This window comes from Leucoraja erinacea, chromosome 10, assembly GCF_028641065.1.
Source record: "Leucoraja erinacea ecotype New England chromosome 10, Leri_hhj_1, whole genome shotgun sequence".
NCBI classification, from domain to species: domain Eukaryota; kingdom Metazoa; phylum Chordata; class Chondrichthyes; order Rajiformes; family Rajidae; genus Leucoraja; species Leucoraja erinaceus.
Genome location: NC_073386.1, coordinates 6506858 through 6533290, shown reverse-complemented (window position 1 = coordinate 6533290; position 26433 = coordinate 6506858). Strand labels below are relative to the sequence as shown.

The window sequence follows — 26433 nt, the reverse complement described above, 5'->3', positions numbered from 1 at the left end:
TTTTAAGCTATTATGCTCTTTTTTTTTAAATCTTGTTGGACATGCACAACTTTGTTTGCAATAACAATGCCTATTCTTTCTCCCACTAAAACACTGATAATCCAGTAAAAAGATTAGGTTTCCCTTACAAACCAATTTCTTATGCTTCACAATTAGGTTTGAAAGAGCCATTTAAAAAAAAGTGGATATCTATAGATCATGATATTCAAACAACACTTTAAAATGCTTCACATGAGGGGTTGTAAATCAATTTCATATAATGTTTGTTACATCACTAGGAAGCAAAGGATCAAACTTTTTCATCTTCATCTTTTGGAAAGTGTACATGGCAGCGTAGTGTAGAGTTGCTGCCTCACAGCGCTAGAGACCCAGGTTTGATCCTGACGATGGGAGCTGTCTGTACGCAGTCTGTACATTCCTCCCGTGATGGGAGCTGGTTTCCTCCCCACACCCCAAAGTCTGTACGTTTGTAGAAACATAGAAACATAGAAAATAGGTGCAGGAGTAGGCCATTCGGCCCTTCGAGCCTGCAACACCATTCAATATGATCATGGCTGATCATCCAACTCGGTATCCTGTACCTGCCTTCTCTCTATACCCCCTGATCCCCTTAGCCACAAGGGCCACATCTAACTCCCTCTTAAATATAGCCAATGAACTGGCCTCAACTACCCTCTGTGGCAGAGAGTTCCAGAGATTCACCACTCTCTGTGTGAAAAAAGTTCTTCTCATCTCGGTTTTAAAGGATTTCCCCTTTATCCTTAAGCTGTGACCCCTTGTCCTGGACTTCCCTAACATCGGGAACAATCTTCCTGCATCTAGCCTGTCCAACCCCTTAAGAATTTTGTAAGTTTCTATAAGATCCCCTCTCAATCTTCTAGAGATTCTAGAGAGTATAAAAGTCCAAGTCCCTATCCAGTCTCTTGCACTCCCTCTATGGCATAATGTCCTTCCTCAGACAGACCCTGTACAATACTCCCAATTGGCTGGGTTAATTGGCTTTGGTAAAGATTGTAAATTGTCCCTAGTGTGTAGGATAGTGCTTGTGTACGGAGTTTGCTGGTCAGCATGAACTCGGCGGGGTGAAGGGCCTGTTTCCGCACTGTATCTCTACACTAAACTAAACGTGGTGGGTTACTGACGTCTTGATATTCTGTGATCATTCTCACAAAGTTATTTCCACAGTGGTACTTTGCACGGAGTTCCAATGTTGATGAATGAGCTGCCATACATTTTGCACACCAGTCTGGTTCAGTCTCTCATCTCACCTCTGGAATACAGCTTTAGTCTAAGTTTACGTAAGGTCGACAGAGTTGAATGGTCCTGGCAATGGCGACCATTTGTGATCGTCACTTAATAGCGCTGTCAATAACACCACTTTGCTGATGCTTGAGCAGGAATTGGCCCAAGAGGATTTGGCCTGCTTTATTTGAGCAGGGCATAATTACCTGTCCCACTCTACGAGTTTACCCAAGAGCTCTCCCGAGTTTGAAAAAAAAATCAAACTCGTGACAATTACGTAGAATGTATGTAGCGGGTACGTCGGAGCTCGGGACGTTTCTTAGCGGCTCGTAACGCTAGCGGCAGGTACTCGGGAAACGCTGTAAGCTCGTGAAGTTTTTTCAACATGTTGAAAAATGTCCACGAGAGCCCCGAGTACCTAGAAACATAGAAAATAGGTGCAGGAGGAGGCCATTCAGCCCTTCGAGCCAGCACTCCCATTCATTGTGATCATGGCTGATTGTCCCCTATCAATAACCTGTGCCTGCCTTCTCCCCATATCCCTTGACTCCACTAGCCCCTAGAGCTCTATCTAACTCTCTCATAAATCCATCCAGTGACTTGGCCACCTACGAGTGGCTATTACCGCAATTCTCCGAGTTCGAATCAAGGGAAACTCGGGAGAACTCTTGAACTACCTCGTACAGTGGGACAGGCCCTTAACAGGCAAGAGGAGAGCGTTGTAACCTGTTGTATCAAACGCATGAAGTAGTTTCTTTGTATCATTATAACTCAGCACACAAATAAGCATGCTCACTTCTGGTCATTGCTTGGATGGGAGACTATCCAGGAACATTCGAGCAGAAATAGGTTTGCTGTCTGGAGAAACAAATGATCTAACAGGCAAATTGAATTCAATGAGGATTTCAGTCTCACTGTATTTGATATCCTTCCTTCTCTCCGGAGATGCTACCTGTCCCGCTGAGTTATTCCAGCATTTTATGTCTACCTTGGCTGTATTTGAAAACTGTCCCTACAAACTGGACCAGTAATCCAGAAGCTTGGAGTAATGATCTGGAGACAGGAGTTTAAATCCAGGCAGCTGGAGAAATTTAAATTTAATGAAATAAATGTGGAATGTAAAGCTAGTTAGCAGTGATGGCGACAACCCAAAACCTGGATTAGTATAAAATCCTTTTTTTTTTTTCACTCAGCCCTGTTACTGTCCAAAATAATCTGGCCTGTGTAAGGCCGACTCGACAGGCACAAGGAGTTAATTCTTCACTACACTCTCAGCAATCTGCTTTACTGTGGCAAAACTCCAAAACTCGACGGGCCGAATGGCCTACTCCTGCACCTATTTTCTTATGTTTCTATGTTTCTAAAACTATTACAATAAGCAACGCTTAAAAAATTAGATTGACCGTACAACTTCTCAATGGGCACCAGAACTGACACAGTCACAGTGTTTAAGAAGGAACTGCAGATGCTGGAAAATCGAAGGTAGATAAAAATGCTGGAGAAACTCAGCGGGTGCAGCAGCATCTATGGAGCGAGGGAAATAGGCAACGTTTCGTGCCGAAACGTTGCCTATTTCCCTCGCTCCATAGATGCTGCTGCACCCGCTGAGTTTCTCCAGCATTTTTATCTACCCGACACAGTCACATCCAGACTAGTCAACAGTGCAAAGTTGCCTGGGAATGTGCCAGATTTGGAAGAGCTGTGCCACTGGTTAAGCAAGAGCTGGACAGACATTCATACCCAGTTAGGCATTCATACCCGTTGCACATCAGACAGGCCCCCTCACTGTCCATCTTCAAATCCAGTGTTAAAACACATTTGTACGCCCTGGCTTTTGACCATGCCTGAGACTTTGCTTCTGTTTGTGGTGTTTTTGATGTTTCTTTATTTTACAAGTCTTTTCCTACTATTTCTTTTGATTGTTATTTTTGGTGTGTATTAACTTTTTTGTCAATGGTTAGTGATGTACAGCACTTTGTTGCAGCTATGTTTGTTTTTAAAGTGCTCTATAAATAAAATTATTATTATTATTATTATTATTATTATTATTATTATTTAATCTAACATTCCAGACAACACCACCATTCCTTCTTCCACTCCATCACATAGATGTGCTGGGGGGAATATGGATTGAACAATATAAGTTCCCCTTAATATGTTGGTAAGTGATAGAATATGAGCAGCATTGATAAGAACAAAGGGAGAATAAAATGGGATTGTGTAAGATTTGTTTGAATGTTTGTCCGATGTATCGCTTGGAACTCGATGGACCAAAGGGTCCGTTTCTGTACTGTACCTTCCCATGACTAGTTAGGCCGTTCAGCCTCTCAAACATGCTCCCCATTCAAATGAATCATGACAAATCGAATAGTCCTCAACTCCACTCTCCTGTTATTTCCACACTACATTTGATTCTCTTCCTGATTTCAAATCTATATCTCAACTTTAAATATATGCATGTACGCTGTCTCGACAATTCAAGAGATTCACAAGCCTTCAAAAAATTCATCCTCACCATGCACAACCTCTTATTCTGAGACTATGCCTTCTGGTTCTAGACTCTCCTTTGAGGCAACACCCTTTCAGCATTCACCCTGGCAAGCCCCCTAAGAATCGTATATGCCTCAATAAGATCGTCTCTTTTTCTTCTGCAAACCAGTGGTCAGTTACACAACCCGTTTAACCTTTCCTAACAATCCTTCCCATATCAGGCATTATTACCCTAATGAACCTCTCTGAACCACCTCCAATGAAATCAGTTTTTCTTTAAACAGACCAAAACTGTTGGCAGTACTCTAGGTGTAATCTCACTGGCGCCTTGTGACAATTTAGTGTAGTGCCTTGTTACACTCACTAATGCCTTGTTACAACTCTAGACGTAATCACACTAGTGCCTTGTTACAATTTGATGAGATTTCCCTACTTTTGTACTCAAAACTCCTCGCAGCAAGGCCCAAACATCAGCTTTTTCGAGCTCCTGCTCCACCCGTGTTCTAGCTTTGTGATTCGCATGCAAGGACCCCAACCCATACTGCACAATTTTCTGCAGTCCGAATTTGTCCACTTTTTCATTGTTTTTCTCCATATAAAGAATCTTTTATTCTAACTTCCGAAGTGAACAAGTTTACATGTTCCCACATTACACACATTTTTCCACATTATGCACATTTTTGTTCACTCACAACCTATCAGTTCTCTGTGTAGACACAAGTGCTGGAGGAACTCAGCGGGTGCAGCAGCGTCTTTGGAGCGAAGAAAATAGGCAACATATTGGGCCGAAATCCTTCTTCAGACTTCAGTCTCTCTGTGTAAACTGTTTATACCCTCACAGCTTCCCACCTACCCGTTTGTATTGTCTGCCGATTTGGCTACTGTACATTCCTTCCTCCTAGTCATTCATGCATATTGTACAAGTTTTGTTTTCACTACCAACCCAAGTGGAACTCCTCCCACTGGCCACAGATTGCTAACATGAAAATGAGCCCCTTGGCCCTCTTTCTACTCTCTGCCAGTTAGTCGGCACTCAGTCTGTTGTATACATTGCCGCCAACACCATAGGCGCTTATCTGGTGACAACCTTCTGGGTCGTACATTACCAAATGCCTGCCTCCTGGAAGTTCAGATATAATCAATCTGTTTGTTCCCTCCATCTATTTTGGTTGTATTTCGCAAAACACAATAATAAATTTGTCAGACACTTCCCCTTCATGGAGCCACATTCATTCTGCTTGATAAGATTACGATTTTCTGAAGGTGCTCCCTCTTCCCTAGATTCCAACTTTTTTCCAATATATATTGTGTTAAATGGCCAATAATGACCACGTTTCTGCCTCCCTCCCTCTTTGGTAGAGGTTTTCCAATACAATACTTCACCAGGATTTTTGGAAGATTACTAATCTTGGCAGCCACTTTGTTTTTGATGTGTGATGCAAGCCATCTGGGCGAGTGGACTACGCAGCCTTTGGCCCTGCTACTTTGCTTAATACTTGATGGTGATGATATTGAATTCCTCTCTGGCATTATTCAGTGTTAATAGCATGCTTATAGTATCTTCTATCGTAAATACAGAACGGCAGATTCTGGTTCATACCAAAGATAGGCACAAAGTGTTGGAGTAACTCAGCGGGTCAAGCAACATCTCTGGAGAAAATGAATGGGTGTTGTGAAGAAGGGCCCCGACCCGAACGTCAACTGTCCTTTTTCAGACCCGCTGAGTTACTCCAGCACTTTGTGTCTGTCTTCAAAATATCTATCCAGCTCCTCTATTTTGTTGTTACTTATAACTATCTCCCCAGCCTAACTCTCGAAAAGGCAAATGTTCCTTCCCATTTTACATATTTATAAAAAACTCATTATCAATTTTTAATTTCCTTGCTTGTTTGCCTTTATGATTATTTTCCTTTTTGTTGTCATCCTTTGTCAGATTCCGAATTTAAACCAGTCATTTGGTCTACTGCTAACCTTTACCTCCTTGCTCTTAACTTATTATCTTCCTTAGCTTCCTTGATTAACATAGACATAGAAACATAGAAATTAGGTGCAGGAGTAGGCCATTCGGCCCTTCGAGCCTGCACCGCCATTCAATATGATCATGGCTGATCATCCAACTCAGTATTATCCTTGGTTGATTCCTTCCTTCCTTTCCTTGAGGGGGACAGACATTCTGGCAGGCAGGTTTGCTAGTGCTACACGGGTGGGTTTAGACTAAACAGTGAGGGTTGGAGTCAACAACGTGGAAGCGTATGCGTCCAGTTAACGGGAAAGAGAGTGCAGGAAAGGACACATTTAAACTAACAGGGCAGGGGTATGGGAACTAATGCAAGGAGACAGAGGGCCATAAAAGGAGGACAGAAGCAAAAGGCAGAAGGGAGATAAGAAAAGCAAACCTGAAAGCTTTGTGCCTTAATGCGAAGAGCATTCGTAATAATGTGGACGAATTGAATGTGCAATTAGTAGTTGAGGGATGTGATATAGTTGGAATTACGGAGACATGGCTCCAGGGTGACCAAGGCTGGGAGCTAAACATGCAGAGGTATTCAATATTCAGGAAAAAGAGACAGAAAGGAAGAGGAGGTGGGGGGGGGGGTGTTGCTGGTTAAAGAAAAGATTAATGAAATAGCAAGGAGAGACATTAGCTTGGATGCTGTAGAATCGGTATGGGTAGAACTGTGAAATAGCCAAAGGTAGAAAATGCTTGTTGGAGTTGTATACAGGCCACCAAACAGCAGTAGGGAGGCTGGGGATAGCATGAAGCAGGAAATTAGTGATGCGTGTAGCAAAGGTACAGCAGTTACCATGGGTGACTTTAATCTACATATTGTAGATTGGGCCAACCAAATTGGTAACAACTCTGAGGAGGAGGATTTGCTGGAATGTATACGGGATGGTTTTTTAAACCAATATGTAGAGGAACCGACTAGAGGGCAGGCCATCCTAGACTGGTATTGTGTAATGAGGAAGGATTAGTTAACGATCTTGTTGTGCAAAGCCTCTTGGGCAACAGTGAACATAATATGGTGGAATCCCGCATTAGGATGGAGAATGATACAGTTAATTCAGAGACTAGGGTTAAAGAAAGGAGGCTTTGAAGGTATGAGACGGGAAATGGGTAGGATAGACTGGCAATTTATACTTAAAGGGTTGACTGGAGATGCAATAGCAAAGATTTAAAGACCGCATGGATGAACTCCAAAAATCGTTCATTCCTGTCTGGTGAAAAAAATAAAACGTGCAAGGCGGCTCAACCGTGGGTAACGAGGGAAATCAAGGATAGTGTTAAATCCAAGGAACAGGCATATAAATTGGCCAGAGTTCAGCAGCAAACTGGAGGACTGGGAGAAATTTAGAACTCAACAGATGAGGACAAAGGGGTTAATTAAGAGGGGGTGGAAGAGCATGAAAGAAAGCTTGCGGGGAATATAAAAACTGACTGTAAAAGCTTCTTTAGATATGTAAAAATGACCCTAAAATTTTGGAAAGGCCCTACGGCCCCCACAATCAAAATGTGGATTATAGAAATGACGGAGACCTTAAACATGGAAAGAATCAGATTTTCCCTGTTGGATAAACAGGAATTATTCGTTGGAACATGGTCTCCTTTTATTGATTACTTAAAGGGTCAGAATAGTTCAGCACAGGAACCTGACTAGCACCCGGACTAAAGATTGGATGAAATGCTATACTTCGAAATGTACGAACATATCTCGAATGATGTTTTTAAACTCTAACAAATTTTTCCATTCTTCTTCAATTACCTCTTTCACTCCTCTTCCTTTTTTTTTTATTTTAGTTTTCTTTTTCCTTCTTCCCTCTCTCTATTTCATCTATCCCTTTAGCTCTATCTAGTTATAAAAAAAAAACGAAGAAAAATGCAAAAAGTATTGGAGACAATGTAATAATAACTGACAATATTATCAATTTAAAAATGATGTAACAGTAATGATGTAATAGATCATGTACCTATCTCCAATAATAAAAAAATTAAATAAAAAAAAAAAAAAAAAAAGATATGTAAAAATGAAAAGATTAGTGAAGCCAAATGTGGGTCCCTTACAATCAGAGACAGGTGAATTTATAATGGGAAACAAGGAAATGGCAGAACAGTTATACGAGTACTTTGGTTTTGTCTTCATTAAGGAAGACACAACCTCCCAGAAATAGAAACATAGAAAATAGGTGCAGGAGGAGGCCATTCGGCCCTTCGAGCCTGAACCGCCATTCGATATGATCATGGCTGATCATCCAACTCAATATCCCATCCCTGCCTTCTCTCCCTTTAGCCACAAGGGCCACATCTAACTCCCTCTTAAATATAGCCAATGAACTGGCCTCAACTACCTTCTGTGGCAGAGAATTCCACAGATTCACCACTCTCTGTGTAAAAAATGATTTTCTCATCTCTTATCTTCTTATCCTTAAACTGTGACCCCTAGTTCTGGACTTCCCCAACATCAGGAACAATCTTCCTGCATCTAGCCTGCCCAACCCCTTAAGAATTTTGTAAGTTTCTATAAGATCCCCACTCAAGCTTCTAAATTCTAGCGAGTACAAGCCGAGTCTATCCAGTCTTTCTTCATATGAAAGTCCTGACATCCCAGGAATCAGTCTGGTGAACCTTCTCTGTACTCCCTCTATGGCAATAATGTCCTTCCTCAGATTTGGAGACCAAAACTGTACGCAATACAGTTGGTCCCTATGGACCAAGGATCTAGTGGGAGCGAGGAACTAAAGGGAATCCACATTAGCCAGGAAATGGTATCATGTAAACTGTTGGGACTGAAGGCAGAAAATTCCCAGGGCCTGATGGTCTGCATCCCAATGTACTCAAGGAGGTGGCCGTAGAATTTGTGGATGCATTGGTGATCATTTTCCAATGTTCTCTCAACTCTGGTTCCGTTCCTGTGGACTGGAGGGTAGCCAATGTAACTCCAATGTTAAAGAAATGGAGGGAGAGTGAAAACGGGGAATTAAATACCAGTTAGCCTTACATTAGTAGTGAGGAAGATGCCCTCTCCCCTCCCTGATGGACATCTACACCTCCCGCTGCCTTAGCAGGGCAAAGAAGATCATCAAAGACAGCTCCCATCCTGCGTTTGGACTGTTCGACCTGCTGCCCTCTGGAAGGCGCTATAGGTGCATCAAATCCAGGACAAACAGACTCAGGAATAGTTGCTTTCCGAGAATTATATCTACTATAAATTCAAATTCACACATGCACTGACTACACCGCCCAACACGGACTTCCATCTGTATATATGTATATATGTATGTAGCGCCGCAGAATTTGTGCACCTATTTCCCCCCCCCCCATCTCCCTTCTGTTTTTTGTTTTTTCTGTTTCTTGTTTTTTGTGCTAAATTGTATGTATGCACTGAGTACGAGCAGCTTTCAGTTTCACTGTACATGTATAGTGACAATAAATGGCATATATATATATATATATCATTGAGTCGATTATTAATGATGTTATAGTCGTGTATTTGGAAAGCAGTGACAGGATCAGTCAAAGGCAGCATGGATTTATGACGGGGAAATCATGCTTGACTAATCTTCTGGATAATCGCTTACAACTACAAGTATCGTCTATTAACATACCCAAACCATCTTATTTTAACTCCTGCTCATCCTTCCTATGTCTCAAAATAAGGACAGGATGCACGGTTTCAACCTCTCCCTAAAACCCCTCTCACACTGAAGCCGACTGACTCAGAGTTCCTTTAGCAATCATTTTTTTGCTCCAGATTACAGCATCTGCAATGTTTTGTGTCTCTCGAAATAAACGAGCCTGGAAAGATACGACTTGGTGGAATTCCAATGATCAGTTTTTGGCCCTCAATAATTTACAAGGAAAAGTTCCAGCAACTGAAAACTGGGCACCCACAAGGCACTGTACGGCACCTGCAGAAGAATTTTATCGGCATAACAAACTGTATGCACATGCCCCATTCCATCATTATCATGCCGAGGCACTCGCCCTAGTTCAGTGAAGACTACGTCTGATAATACACCAAGCACAACTAAAATTTAGACAGTGGGGCTCCGACCTGAAACGTCACCCATCTTTTTTCTCCAGATATGCTGCCTGACCCACTGAGTTACTCCAGCAATCTGTGTCTATCTCAAAGTTAGATGACACCTGGCGAAGCTACAATTGTAAGAAGGCATGAAAAATGTAGCAGACGGGCCCATCAATAGACCAAGTCCAAATGAGTTTATTGTTATGTGTCCCTGATAGGACAATGAAATTCTTGCTTTGCTTCAGCACACAGAACATAGTAGTCATTTACTACAAAACAGATATACCATTGTATAAATATATACACAGATTAATAAATAGACTGATAAAGTGCAAATAACAGATAATGGGTTATTAATGATCAGAGTTTTGTCCGAGCCAGGTTTAATAGCCTGATGGCTGGCTGTGGGGAAGTAACTATTTCTGAACCTGGTTGTTGCAGTCTTCAGGCTCCTGTACCTTCTACCTGAAGGTAGCCGGGAGATGAGTGTGTGGCCAGGATGGTGTGGGTCTTTGATGTTACCGCCAGCCTTTTTAAGGCAGCGATTGCGATAGATCCCCTCGATGGAAGGAAGGTCAGAGCCAATGATGGACTGGGCAGTGTTTACTACTTTTTGTAGTCTTTTCCTCTCCAGGGCGCTCAAGTTGCGGAACCAAGCAACGATGCACCCGGTCAGCAAGCTCTCTACTGTGCACCTGTAGAAGTTAGAGAGAGTCCCGCTTGACAGACCGACTCTCCGTAATCTTCTCAGGAAGTGGAGGCGCTGATGAGCTTTCTTATGTGCTGCACCAATGCTACATGATGGTGCAGCACAACAAGTGGCACGGGAAAGCCAAAAGTGTTTGAGTGGGCGAGACAGCTCTAGGAAATACATTAAATTCTGATCTTGTCAACTACGTCCACACCAAATTAGAACCATTAACAACCAAACTAAAAAGCAGATAATCTTTAGCCAATTCAACTCACTCCACGATGTGATGAGATATATCTGGGAACATAGGAGCAATGCAAAGGTTATGGATCGTGATCATATTTTGGCTATAATGCTAAAAACATGCTCCAGACCTAGTTGTACCTTGCATCCACCTTACAAATGCTAGCTGTCAGGGTGTTTGTGTAAACTGGTGGTAATCTAGATTACAACACTCTGCTGGCTCGAGTCAAAATTCCAGGATAAAGAAAGATAATTGTAATTGCATGAAATTAAAAAATCTCAAGTCTCAGAACATCAAATGAAGTTTCTCATGGCAGAATTATGAACCCAACTATCTTTAGCTACTTCATCGTGACGTTTCCTCTATAAGGTCACAAGTTGACATGGTTACCGATATATGACAAGGATTGTAGTGTATTCCATTCCTTATCTGTAATGAAGCAGTCTGTGCCATATGTTGTACAAAATGGATGAGATTCATGCTGAGGCTGATAGGCAGCTAGGAACATTTACACCACACACAACCGTCAGAAAATTGACTTCCTTCAATTTTTTCATAATCAAAAAAAAAATCAACAATAAATGCTGATAGACACAAACTGCTCGAGTAAAGGGCCTGTCCTACGAGCATGCGACCTGCATGCAGCAAGCGTGACCAAACCGGAAGCGGGGGCCGCGCGGAGGTCGAGTGATTGACGTGAAGTTCGAGCAAAGTCCGACGGGCGTGCGCAGCGTCAAGACGTGCGCACGGCGTCGAGACGCTGTGTATGCCGTGGTGGTGCGTACGGTGTCGAGGCGACTGTGGGCCAGCAGGCCGTTGCCGCGCGGAATTTTTGAACACGGTCAGTTTTTCGGAGCCCTGCGCGATGTCGGGACCAGCTCCACACAACTCCATATGGCTCCGGCGATCGAAGTGGGACCGGCCCCGCGAGGCCGTATGGCTCAAGCGACCACGTTAGGTCGCGCTTGTCGCATGGAGTCGCATGCTCGTGGGACAGGCCCTTTAGGTCGCGCTTGCCGCATGGAGTCGCATGGTCGTGGGACAGGCCCTTAACTCAGCGAGACAGGCGGCATCTCTGGAGAGAAGGAATGGGTGACGCTTTGGGTCGAGACGTTTGAAGAAGGGTCTCGACCCGAAACATCACCCATTCCTTCTCTCCTGAAATGCTGCCTGTCCCGCTCAGTTACTCCAGCAGTTTGTGTCTCTCTTCGATTTAAACCAGCATCTGCAGTTCTTTCCCAAACAATAAATGCTGGCATTGTTTGCAACTTCCGGATTCAATTAATTCAATTGTAAATATTAAACATATGATCTCAATAGAAGCAAAATAGAGGCAAAAGGAAACGATCAAATGAATGACATATATTTTGTTTAGGTGCAAGGGACTTGTAGGCGTAAAACTGCTTATAAGCAGATGGAAATACATTGGTGTGGAAATGATTGTTTAGAAAACGTGAGACGGTTGTCTAGACTGAAATCTGGCAGATTGCCGTCTATTTCCCGAGATTGGATAAACCAAGCTGGTATCATCATCTGGAGTTTAGAAATGCCAAAGACGATCTCTGGTTGATACCTAGTTTCTAGAAGGCGTCAGTTGCCACAACTGTCTTCATGGGAGACTTTTACCCTACAAATGCATAAATATAAAGGGCTTTGACTAAGGCTTTTACATGCCTTTATTATTAATTTTGGAAGAACAGAAAACTTTTATCTCAGAATCTTACCGTGTCAAGGCAGAACTGGAGTTAATCTTAACATTACAATTTACAAGATAACAGTTTATACATTAATACCGTCACATAAATATATTTGGCTTATAACCCCAGTCCAACAATCAGATAGTAATCCTTTCTCTTACCTATTCCATCTGTACTTTCAAATACCGTTTCACTTGTCTGCGTAGATTTAAGAATTTGCATCCTTATAACTTCTATTTTTGTTTTACTATCTTGAAGCATTTGTTGAGCTGCAGCTAACAATTTTCTATCCTGGAAATTAAAAGTAGAGTTTATACCAAAAAGTTAAAAAAATATATATTTTTACACAGCTTTTTCAAAGTTTGACGAATACATTATATGAACTGACAATATAGTAAAGAGCTTTATATCTGTATAGATCTAACACTCTTCCGATAGCAGTGCATTTAGATTTTCTTCTGTCGTAAAAAAATAACACCAGAGCCTCCATAGTGTAACATCAGAACTGAAGTGCTTATACACCAGTGCTGAAAAATACCTGTATTTGAATCAAGTAACATATTAGCCTCCTTGCCTTCATCTCATTGACAACCTTTCAAAATTATGAATTGCAAATCCGAACATACAATGAGATGCCATAGAAACCACCACATTCCCTGCAAATGTAGGGAATCAAATAAAAACTGATAACACTGAAATACGCAGCAAACCCGAATCCGTAAAGCAAAAGGTATGATTAGAAATGATTCTGACAAAGGGATGCAGCAGAAAGGTTCGCTGATCTAAAGCAGATCTGCTGCACTTCACAGGTTTTGTTTGCCGCTCGCTGTTGTCGCCTGACCCAAGAGCTACAAAACACCAAACACCCATTTGTTCATAACTCCAAAACAATCAAAAAGCATGTCGTTGCTGCTAAATCATATAATTTCCACATTATCGACACAAAGCTGATTTTAGTTCAAAGTGAAAACCCATTCTAAAGTGATGTTATTGGCTGTATAATTTATCTCTGGTGCCAGGGATTAATCCAGCAACAACTGCTTTCAACATATACTTATCTTTTGATGTTAAACGAGAGCTATTAGCTGGAGAAACTGGTTTTCAATGGAAACCCAAATCGTACGATCCCAACTTTATCTTGTAATTTCTTTGCATCAGGGAATGGCAAGACTTAATGTATTCCCATACTGAATTTTACGAATATTACAGAAAACAAACAGATGTTTGCGAATATTACAGAAAGCAAACATCTGTTTGTTTTCTGTAATATTCATAAAATTCAGTACTCTAACCCTTCAGCCACATCAAGAAACCTGCACTGCCTTTTAATAGAACAAGTCAGGAGGAAATGTATAATGTTTTAACACTCATTTAAACAGAACAGCTGCAATTTAAAGACCACCCTTTCCTAATACAAAACTAAATATGCAACAGAACCTCAGAAAATGGACCGGTGCCCCAGATGGTATACAGTGCCCTCCATAATGTTTGGGACAAAGACCTATCGTTTATTCATTTGCCTCTTTACTCCACAATTTGAGATTTGTAATAGGGAAAATCACATGTGGTTAAAGTACACATTGTCAGACTTTATTAAAGGGTATTTTTATACATTTTGGTTTCACCATGTAGAAATTACAGAGCCCCTCCAATTTCAGGCACAATAATGTTTGGGGCACATGGCTTCACAGGTGTTTGTAATTGCTCAGGTGTGTTTAAATGCCTGCTTAATGAATAGAATAGATAGAATTGCCTTTATTGTCATTCAGACCTTACGGTCTGAATGAAATTTCGTGCCTGCAGTCATACATACAATAATACAATAATAAACAACAATAAACACAAATTAACATCCACCACAGTGAGTCCTCCAAGCACCTCTTCACTGTGATGGAGGCAAAAATCTTAGGGCTGCAGTCTCTTCCCTCCTCTTCTCCCTCTGCGCTGGGGCGATACCCCACCGGGCGATGGTATAATCAAGTCCCGCGGCTCACCGAACCCCGCAAACGGGCCGGCTCACACACCGCGGCCCGGGGTGGTCGAAGCTGCCACGCTCCAGTCCAGCGGACGCAGCCGCTGGCCCACGGCTGAACCCCGGACTCAGGTCACCGCCGCCAGAACGCCGTCTAAGCCACCGGAGCACCGTTCCAGCCCCGAGCCGGGTCGCCCTCATGTAGGTATAAGAGAACTCACAGCACCTAATCTTTTCTCCAGTCATTTCATCACCTTTGGAAACTTTTATTACTGTTTATCAACATGAGGACCAAAGTTGTGCCAATGAAAGTCAAATAAGCCATTATGAGAAACAAGAATAAAACTGTTAAGAGACATCAGCCAAACCTTAGGCTTACCAAAATCAACTGTTTGGAACATCATTAAGAAGAAAGAGAGCACTGCCGCTTACTAATCGCAAAGGGACTGGCAGGCCAAGGAAGACCTCCACAGCTGATGACAGAAGAATTCTCTCTATAATAATGAAAAATCCCCAAACACCTGTCTAACAGATCAGAAACACTCTTCAGGTGTGGATTTGTCAATGACCACTGTCCGCAGAAGACTTCATGAACAGAAATACAGAGGCTACACTGCAAGATGTAAACCACGGGTTAGCCGCAAAAATAGGATGGCCAGGTCACAGTTTGCCAAGAAGTACTTAAAAGAGCAACCACAGTTCTGGGAAAAAAGTCTTGTGGACAGATGAGACGAAGATTAACATATCAGAATGATGGCAAGAGCAAAGTATGGAGGAGAGAAGGAAATGCCCAGGATCCAAAGCATACCACCTCAGCTGTGAAACAGGGGGGGTCTTATGGCCTGTGCATGTATGGCTGCTGAAGCTACTGGCTCACTTATCTTCATTGTTGATACAACTGCTGATGGTAGTAACATAATGAATTCTGCAGTGTTTTGACATATCCTATCTGCACAAGTTCAAACAAATGTCTCAGAACTCATTGGCCGGCAGTTCATTCTACAGCAAGACAATGATCCCAAACAGGTTACACAGAAAAGCTGGAGAAACTCAGCGGGTGCAGCAGCATCTATGGAGCGAAGGAAATAGGCAACGTTTCGGGCCGAAACCCTTCTTCAGACTGATCAGGGGTGGGGGTGGGTGGGGACAAGAAAGGGAAAAGGAGGAGTAGCCGGAAGGCTGGAGGGTGGGAGGAGACAGCAGGGGAGCTGAGGAAGGGGAGGAGACAGCAAGGACTAACAGAATTGGGAGAAGTCGATGTTCATGCCCCCGGGGTGCAGACTCCCCAAACGGAATATGAGGTGCTGTTCCTCCAATTTCCGGTGCTGCTCGCTGTGGCCATGGAGGAGACCCAGGACAGAGAGGTCGGAGGCGGAGTGGGAGGGGGAGTTGAAGTGCTGAGCCACCGGGAGGTCAGCTTGGTTATTGCGGACCGAGCGGAGGTGTTCGGCGAAACGATCGCCCAACCTCCGCTTGGTCTCACCGATATAGATCTGCTGACATCTAGAGCAGCGGACGCAATAGATGAGGTTGGAAGACATGCAGGTAAACCTCTGTCGCACCTGGAACGAATTCTTCCCTTCCCTCTCGGTCCACCCCCTCCCCGGGCACTTTCCCTTGCACCCGCAAGAGATGCAACACTTGTCCCTTTACCTCCCCCCTCGACTCCGTTCAAGGACCCAAGCAATCGTTCCAGGTGCGACAGAGGTTTACCTGCATGTCTTCCAACCTCATCTATTGCGTCCGCTGCTCTAGATGTCAGCAGATCTATATCGGTGAGACCAAGCGGAGGTTGGGCGATCGTTTCGCCGAACACCTCCGCTCGGTCCGCAATAACCAAGCTGACCTCCCGGTGGCTCAGCACTTCAACTCCCCCTCCCACTCCGCCTCCGACCTCTCTGTCCTGGGTCTCCTCCATGGCCACAGCGAGCAGCACCGGAAATTGGAGGAACAGCACCTCATATTCCGTTTGGGGAGTCTGCACCCCGGGGGCATGAACATCGACTTCTCCCAATTCTGTTAGTCCTTGCTGTCTCCTCCCCTTCCTCAGCTCCCCTGCTGTCTCCTCCCACCCTCCAGCCTTCCGGCTACTCCTCCTTTTCCCTTTCTTGTCCCCACCCACCCCCACCCCTGATCAGTCTGAAGAAGGGTTTCGGCCCGAAACGTTGCCTATTTCCTTCGCTCCATAGATGCTGCTGCACCCGCTGAGTTTCTCCAGCTTTTCTGTGTAACCTTCGATTCTCCAGCATCTGCAGTTCCCTCTTAAACAATGATCCCAAACATACTGCTAAAGCAACAAAGGAGTTTTTCAAAGCTAAAAAATGGTAAATTCTTGAGTGGCCAAGTCAATCACCTAATCTGAACCTAATTGAGCATTCCTTTTATATGCTGAAGAGAAAACTGAAGGGGACTAGCCCCCAAAACAAGCATAAGCTAAAGATGGCTGTAATACAGGCCTGGCAGAGCATCACCAGAGAAGACAGCCAGCAACTGGTGATGTCCATAAATCGTAGACTTCAAGCAGTCATTGCATGCAAAGGATTTGCAACAAAATACTAAACATGACTACTTTCATTTATATGACATTGCTGTGTCCCAAACAATATGGTGCCCTGAAATGGGCGGACTATGTAAAAACACTGCTGTGATTTCTACATGGTGAAACCAAAATGTATAAAAATGGACTTTATTAAAATCAAACAATGTGCACTTTAACCACATGTGATTTTCTTTCGATTACAAATCTCAAATTGTGGAGTACAGAGGCAAATAAATAAATGATGGATCTTTGTCCCAAACATTATGGAGGGCACTGTAAGTGAGTACATACATCGTCTGTTGTGATAATGAACCAGATGTTGGGTCCATGCAGATTATAGCCCAGGCATCATTTGGGACAATTCATCATAGATTAAGGAAAATGGTGGAAAAAGTCATAACACTTTCCTTTTTAATTCATGTTTAATAACCCCCCAAAGAATCATTCCTATGTTGAGATATTTGTTGATACTATGTGAGAGCTTTCATCAAGATTTTTTGGTTACACAGAGAGCAATGGGGGCCAGGAATGCATTGCCTGGGGTGGCGGTAGAGGCAGGTTATGGTAGTGGTGTTTAAGAGGCTTTTAGATAGCACATGGAAGTGCAGGGAATAGAGGGATATGGATCATGCTCAGGCAGATGAGGTCAGTTTAACCTGGCTTCAAGTTTGGCACAAACATTGTGGGCCAAAGGGCCTATTCCTGGGCCTTTCTGTTCAATGTTCTACAACCCAGTGTTGCACAAAATATAGGCAGTACGATGGCAAAAGAGTCTGCAGATGCTGGAAGCCAAAAAAAACAGAACACTGGAAGAACTCAACAGGTCAAGTTCCGTACTCAGTAAACCAACCAAGCATAGACTAGGCTTCTTATTTGCAAAGCACCTACACTCTGACCACAGTTGCCATCTTCAGCTTCTCCTTCCCACTCCCACATTGACCTGTCTGTCCTTGGCTTCTGTCATTCTCCTAAGTGGCCGCAAATTGGAAGAACATATCATCTTCCACTTGGGTAGCTTACAATCCCAAGGTATGAATAAAGAATTTTCCAATTTCTGGTATTCTCCTCCTACACAATCACCCATCCACCTGAAGTAGGGTCTCAAACCAAAACGTCACCCATTTCTTCTCTCCAGAGATGCTGCCTGTCCTGCTGAGTCACTCCAGCATTTTGTGTCTATCACTTATCTGCCTAGTTGTCTTTCCCCGTGTTCAGCTTTCCCAAACCCTTCCCCCAACAAGTTTAATGTCTATCATTTCCTCTCCATTTGGTTCCATCTACCCCACCAACCCCACTTCGTACTGATACACACTGGTAGTTTTCTTCTTCCCTGCCAGTCCTAATTCAGGATCTTGACCCAAAGGTCAACGCACATATTTAGCTTTACAGATGTTCCTTTGTACAGAGTTTTTGTTTTTTTGTTAAAAATCAACATCAAGATCGCCAAAGGAGGAGAGAGAGCAAGTACTTTGAAATGCAAAATAACAAACTGAGTATTATTGATGCATTCCGAAAACTCTTCCAAAAAATATCTAGGTGATGTTATTAGATGTTATTAGAGGAAAATAAAATCTCAAAATACCTGGCACTTTTAATTTTTAGTACTTAGTTTGTAGTGTATTTGCCAGAGCAATGTTGCACTGAGGTAACTTTAAAATATTAAATCATGTTCACTATTTAAAAATGCTCACATATCATTTGTGTAAGCACCAGGCACCACCTTGGAACAACTGTTCTCCATAAACAAGTAGGGCAGGGGTGGGCAACCTACGGCCCCCGGGCCGAATGCGGCCCGTAACCCGATATCATCCGGCCCGAAGGCGTGTTTTTTTTCCATAGTAATCCGGCCCACAGACTTCCTTCATCTCGGGTACCTCCCGGGCCCGAGGCGCCCAAGCGCGGTGGCGCAAGGAGGCCTGCGCTGGCTGCCGCAATTGTACCGCATCCTGCGCAAAGCCGCCAGCACGGCCGCGCACCTTCTGTGTCTGGGCTTCACTGTCGTGATCGGGGTTGTCAATAGGCCGGAGATGAGAGAGTATGAGTATTTGAGTCACTGCCTTTAGGACAGAGCCAAGGTAATGGTCCGTAGGTGCGCCATGTTCGTGAGCGCCCGTAACTAGGGGCCAGTGCTCTGGTGGCGTCCTCAAAGCGGCGGGATCTATGTGAACACGTGGTAGATGTGGCCCGCCATCCGCTCACAGACATGCGTCCTGGCCCTTTATGCAGAACAAGGTTGCCGACCCCTGAAGTAGGGGATAATTTAACAAAATGTAAAATTGTAGAATTAAAGGGAAAAACATGAAAATGTTCTGGACAGAGGAACCTGTGGTAGTCAATGAAAGTGTCTTGTGAGCAGTCAGTGTTACCGTCAACGAGGTGCTGAAGGTACAATCGTGTATGAAGGTAGACAAACCTCCAGAGCCTGATCAGATATATCCAGGGACGTTGTTGGAAGCTGAAGAGGAAATTGCGGGAGCCCTGGTTGAAATTAACGAGTCGTCTTTAAATCCAGAGAGTGCCGGAAGACTGGTGGGTGGTAAATGTTGTGCTACCATCCAATAAAGGCTGCAGGAAAAATGCTGGGAACTATAGGCCAGTGAGCTTAACATCTGTAGTTGGAGAGTTACTAGAGAGTATTCTCAGGGATAGTATATATAGGCATTTAGACCGACAAGGACTGATTAGGAATGGATCGGCAAGATTAGCAAATTTGTAGATGATACAAAAGTGGGAGGTTTTGCAAATAGTGAAGATGGTTGTGAAAAATTGCAGCAGGATCTTGATCGATTGGCCAGGTGGGCTGAGGAATGGTTGATGGAATTTAATGCTGAGAAATGTGAGGTGTTGTATTTTGGAACGTTTAACCTGGGCAGGACCTACACAGTAAATTGTAGGGGTCTGGGTAGTGTTGTAGAGCAGAAGGATCTATCCATGCAGGTGCATGGTTCCTTGAAGGCGGAGTCGCAGTAGATCGGGTGGTCAAAAAGGCTTTTGGCACATTGGCCTTTATCAGTCAGAGTATTGAGTATAGAAGTTGGGAGGTCATGTTACAGTTGTATAAGACTTTGGTGAGGCCGCATTTAGAGTATTGTGTTCAGTTCTGGGCACTGTGCTATAGGAAAGATGTTGCCAAGCTGGAAAAGTTACAGAGATTTACGAGGATGTTTCCAGGACTATAGGGTCTGAGCTATAAGGAGAGGTTGAGTAGGCCGAGACTCTATTCCTTAGAGCGCAGGAGGATGAGAGGTTGATAAAGATAAAGATCATGAGAGGAAAAGATCGGGTAGTGTCTTTTGCCCAGAGAAGGTGAATCGAGGACTAGAGTTTAAGGTGAAGGGGAAAAGATTTAATAGGAATCTGAGCGGTAACCTTTTCACACAAAGGACGGTGGGTGTATGGAACAAGCTGCCACAGGAGGTAGTTGAGGCAGGGACTATCCCAACATTTAAGAAACAGTCAGACAGGTATATGGATAGGACAGATTTGGAGGGATATGGACCAAATGCGGCAGGTGGGACTAGAACACCAAGTACCACAAGTTGTGACAGTGCTGTACAAACTGACATTAGCAGAACAAAGCATTCAGTACAAAATCGTGTACAATTCTTATTTGAGAAATTATGACAGTAGCACTACTTAGACCAGTCGAAAATAGCCAGACCAGTACACAAAGTGTAATATTTAATTGCAACATTATCTCTGTAATATTGTGGGTACATTTCAGCACATTTACCCACCTTTGAAGATCCATTCGAGTACATCTGGATCATATTCTCAGCTCCCAACTTCACTTTCAGCTCAATGTCCAATTGTTTCTTCAAGGCAGCAATGCGGCTATGATTTGTAGACTCAGGATTAGGAGTATCTGGGGTTCGCGGGCAATCTGAAATCATAAAGGACTTGTGTATGGTACTCCAAAAATGTCTTGTGCTGGACAACAAACTGTTAATGAGTGGCTGTCATTCCTTTTTTTAAATTAAATTATCTCTAACACATTACTCTGCAGTTTCAAACCAGGGAATTATATTTGCTGGATTTAATTTTTCTTTCCTTAACCAATGAACAAGATATTGGGACTTAAATTCCCTTAAAGAAAAGTGATAGAAGTTCAAGCACTTTCCAGATGTGCAATTAAATTTCCATCCAACATCTTGTGGATATCAAACTTAGCGATCGGGTCTAATGCTGACTTCATCTAGATCAGATGGAAAGTTGGGTACAGGTTTGGCTGATGGTATTTAATCCGACAAATTCCAGGTGATGCATTTTGGAAGTCAAACAGAAATAGGGCAGTTAATAGATGGGCACGAAAAAATATTGATGAATAGTACACAGATCCCTGAAAGTGTCGATATCGATAGAGCATGGTGAAGGCGGCAATTGCATACTTGCCTTCATAGGCTAGCATGGATGTGGTGGGATGAATGGCCTGTTTCTGTGTTGTGCAACTTTGTGACGCGATGACATTTGGGGCATCATGGTGCTAGTTAGATTATATTTGGAATATTGTGTGCAGTTTTGGTCGCCCTCCTTTAGTGGTGGGAAAGGTGCACGGGGGTATTCACCTGGATGGGAGGACTTTAGTTTTCAGGATAGATTGGAGAGGCTGGGGGTGTTTTTCTTTAAATGAAGGCCAAGGTGGACAAATGAAGGAGGACAAGTTCTTTAGTAACTTGTCAGTTTCTTTGTTGAACTAAATTAAGGCGTATGTTGCAATCAAAAGCGCATGAACAATTGGTTGGGAAGAAAGCCAAACTGTAAGAAAGACGACTGTGATAGAGGAACATAAAATTATAAGAGGTAACTAGAGGACATAGTTTGGCCTCTTCACTTACTCTGTAAATGTCCTTTAGGAAATTCCTACACAATTTATCTACGCTGCCTTCCAATGTGTCAGCTGCAGACTGAGACAGATAGCTTTTCATTCCTAGATCCAAGTTATTAAGTTTCAAAACGTAAATTCGGGGCCTAACTGCAAATCTTGAGATAACCATGCCACATTCTGCCCAGCAGAATGGCCCAGCAGAATGTATTCTTTATTCCCTCTCATTTGCTCTCCCTATCTCCCAAACATTTAACAATCCAGAAGGCGATATGCCTTCTTAATTGCATCCTGTCCAGCATTCTGTGCTTAAAATACCTTCTCAAGATTCAAGAGTTTATTGTCATGTGTGGACAATGAAATTCTTGCTTTGCTTCAACACGACAAAATATAGTAGGCATGAAAACAGAACAGATCAGTGTGTCCATATACCATTATATAAATATATACACACATGAATAAATAAACAGATAAAGTGCAAATAAACAGATAATGGTCTATTAATGTTCAGAGTTTTGTTTGAGTTGAGTTTAATAGCCTGATGGCTGTGGTGAGGTAGCTATTCCTGAACCTGGACGTTGCAATCTTCAGGCTCCTGTACCCTCTATCTGAAGGTAGGGGGAGATGAGTGTGTGGCCAGGATGGTGTGGGTCCTTGATGATGCTGCCAGCCTTTTTGAGGCAGTGACTGCGATAAATCCTCTCGATGGTAGGGAGGTCAGAGCCGATGATGGACTGGGCAGTGTTTACTACTTTTTGTAGTCTTTTCCGCTCCTGGGCGCTCAAGTTGCCGAACCAAGCCACGATGCAACCGGTCAGCATGCTCTCTACTGTACTCTTGTGTTACTTTTAGTTTCCCGATGTTTTCCGTAATTTCTTCCCTTTCGCAACTTTGGGGAAGAAATAAACAAGGTACAGATTTTGCCATAAAAATAATATGCTGGAAACACTGAGTAGGTTAGGCAGCATCAAGGGCAAGAAAAAAAAGAGTCACTGTTTCAGAACAGAACTGGGAAACTACAGAAAAACATGTAAGTTTAAAGTTGCAGAGAAAGTTGGGTGGAGAGATAGGGCAAAAAGAATACATGGAATAGTGGGAGGCCGGAGTTAGACATGGTTGCTGTGAGGACAAGTTGCAGTCAATCAGGTAATGGTGGCAATTGGCCTTGACCATGGTCGGAAACCTAGAAAGGTACAGACAATACAGAAATGAAGCAACCCATGCCTGCATGAAGAACGGCCTAGACTAATCAGGAGCACAATGGAATTCCCCTGGATAAGTACAGTGGCAGTAATTCTCATGAAGCTCAATAACGTCAGGAGAAAGCAACCTGCCTGAATCGCACCCGATCAACTGTCATAAATGTTCGTTCCTTATACTAGCAGTGGTTTTTCTGTGTGCAGTCTATGAAACGCACTGCAATTATTTGACCAAGCTACTCCAGCAGCACCTCGCAAGCCCGTAACTTCCAGCATCAAACAAAACGAGACTGCGTTCCTGATGTCCTTGCTCCAGCATATTCTCCTCCAAGTCATACACTACCTGGACCAAGAAATATATTGCTTATTCTTCTGTGTGACTGGATCTAAATCTTGGAACATTCTGCCCAATAACCCTGTACTTTCACTTGAAGGACGGTTGCAATTCAAGAAGGTGGCTCACCATCACCACTTAGTCACAGAATTCAAATGACATTTTGATAAACATATGGATATGCAAGGTATGGAGGCATATAGATTTGTGCAGGCAGGTAAGAGTTGGTCTTGGCAACATTTTTGGCACAGACATTGTGGGCCGAAAGATCTGTTCTTGTTCTGCACTATTTTATATTCTAACTCAGAACCATTAGCGGCTGGCAATAAAATTGATGCCAGCAGAACTGAGAACCCAGATCTAAAAAATGAACACATAATTTTCCGGAGATTTCATACAATATATCCATTTTCCTAAACACCAGGAACCAGGTCATCAATCAGGCAGCATGTTTTGAGGTGAGGCGAATATAGATTTGCACAAATAAATGTAGCTTTGATCAAGGCTGTGATTATGGTGAAGAAATCCTGGGTAACTAGAGAAAATGCGAGTCTCCAAGCTTCCACAAGTAACCATAGTTTGACCACTAAGTGGGGGTCTATTCGTAACATGTCAATGTACGGTCTGGTTCTTATACTGGTTCAAAGCAAATATCATATGTTTTCATAATGTAACGCAGAAGAGATGGCAAGGCAAATATAGGCTCTCTATAATAGACAAAAATACAAAATCAGAACACTGCTGTAGTTACAAGTCAAAATGTCATACAGCATTGAACTGGGCCCTTTGGCCACACTTGTCCACACTAATCAAGATGTCCATTTAAGTAGTCCTATTTGCATGCATTTTACCTATATATTCCTCCACACATTTCCTAACCATCTGCCTGTCCAAATGTCTTTTAAATGTTGTCATGATATCTACTATGTCCACTTCCTCCAGCAGTTTATGTATCATATATGTACCACCTCTGTGTGAAAAAGTTACCCCTCAGGTTCCTCTTCCATCTTTCCCCTCTCATTTTAAACCTTTACCCTCTAACTTTTGATTCCTCTAACTTGGGGGAAAGACTGTGTGCATTCCACCCAATCCCAACCCCAAGTTGGAAATAGAATCAGAAAATGCTGGAACCACTCAGCAGGTCACCTAGGATCTGTGAAGAGAGAGACAGCATCTCACGTTAAAATTTCCCATCAGATCGCATGCCTTGAAATGTTTAGCAGATGCTGGTTTAAACGGTAGACACAAAATGCTGGAGTAACTCAGCGGGATAGGCAGCGTCTCTGGAGAGAAGGAACTAGTCTGAAGAAGGGTCTCGACCTGAAACTTCACCCATCCCTTCTCTCCAGGGATGCTGCCTGTCCCGCTGCGTTACTCCAGCATTTTGTGTCTATCTTTGGCTTGAACTGCTAATGCCCCTGTCCCACTTAGGAAACCTGAATGGAAACCTCTGGAGACTTTGCGCCCCACCCATGGTTTCCGTGTGGTTCCCGGCAACCACCTTCAACTAGCATCGCAACCGGCTTCGACTAAAAAATTACCAATTTTTAAAACGGAAACCTATTTTTAGTTGCGGCCGGTTTTGAATTTTTTGGAATAATCGCCAGAACATAGAAGAAGCGAAAACCACTTTCGACCATTAGGGAGACTGACAAAAACCTCCGGGAACCGCACGGAAACCTTGGGTGGGGCGCAAAGTCTCCAAAGGTTTCCGTTCAGGTTTCCTAAGTGGGACAGGGGCATAACTGTTTCATTCTCTCTCCAATAAGTGCTGCATGAGCGGTTGATTCCAAAATTTTACACGTCTTTCTTCGATGGAATAAAGGTAACATACATTAAGCAAATGAGATTTGTTTATAAAAAGGCAGATGTGTGAAATCTGATTCCAAGTTTTGAGATTGATAACAGAAAACATCCTGTACAGGCACAACCATAATCATACCATATTTTTATATATACAACCAGCGATGTATACACCATCCTCACCATTCTCAGTTTGACCTCCTTTTGCAGGTACGTGTCTATCATTCCAGTCATTGAGAATAAAATCTGCTGCTATGACGTCTCTAATCACTGATATCCTTATGGGCCTGTCGCACTTAGATAACTCTTTAGACGACTGCCAGGGACTAGTTTTAATGGAATTCATCCACGACACCTGGCGACAACCTACGACAGCAAAAATTGTCGCCACTGTCGGCGACATTTTTTCATCATGTTGAATATTTTGCGGCAGTCGTCTGTAGTCGCCCAAAAAATCGCCTAAGTGGGGCAGGCCCATTAGAGTACAGTCTATCTTGGCTTATCCATATTTTATCCACCTGCTATCTGTGGTGACCACAGCCAAAACATATCACATTCCACTTGTTAACAACACCCTGCTTTCATCTTACTATCACCTTTCCCAATCCTTCCACTGTGCCTTCAACTGTGGACAGCACATTGTTTCTAATTACACACCATTGGTTTGGATGAGTTTCTCAGCTGATACTCGATCAATAAAACCTCTGGGGTGTGAGATTGCAACCTTCACGTGCAACCTGTTTCGACGAAAGCAATCAACCCGGCGTGCACAATCAAATAAGATCAAATAGAACAATAGAAAATAGAACAAATATGGTAACATGCATGCCCTACGCAAGAAGAAAAATAAAACCTCTCCTCAGCCAAAAGCTCAAGCTGTATCAAAGTGTTTGCAACCACTGCATTCTATTTGATTCTCACCTATGATGTCAAATCCATATCACTTCCTTCGCTTCGACTTACACAATACGTCATATTTGCATGCAAGACTCAAATCTATTTACTGAAAACTACTTTATGCTTTTATTATACCCAGACATGGCTATTTCAGTGCTCTCCTGGCAAATCTCCCATTTCCCAAATGCTGCATAGTTGAAGTCATCAAAAAAAACTCTGGTGCTTACATCTTAGTTTGCATCAAGTTTCTTTCACCCATCAACCCTGTGCTCACTGACCTACAAACACCCTGAGTTTCTAAGTGTATACGGGCTTACAAATTCCTCCGTTTCCTGACTTCTTGGTCTCTTGTATATTTCCCCCCACTATTAATATTAAACCACTCACTATCTATCCCTATCCCCCCCTCCGATACCCCACTTTCAAACTGCCATTCTGTTTACTTTTCTTTTGGACTCCACTCCAGAGGTTCAGCAT

The 26433-nt window shown here is 43.1% G+C and overlaps 1 protein-coding gene across 2 annotated transcripts in view; it reads right to left on the bottom strand.

The window, feature by feature from the left end:
* LOC129700728 (serine/threonine-protein kinase N2-like) overlaps positions 1-26433 on the bottom strand; it is a 119596-nt gene that overhangs the window by 33167 nt on the left and 59996 nt on the right. For both annotated transcript variants that reach the window (XM_055641350.1, XM_055641351.1), the window contains exons 3-4: positions 20639-20784; positions 12552-12681 (exon numbers count right to left, since the gene is read on the bottom strand). In XM_055641350.1, coding sequence (XP_055497325.1) covers positions 12552-12681; positions 20639-20784 — 276 coding nt within the window. The remainder of the gene's footprint in view (positions 1-12551; positions 12682-20638; positions 20785-26433) is intronic.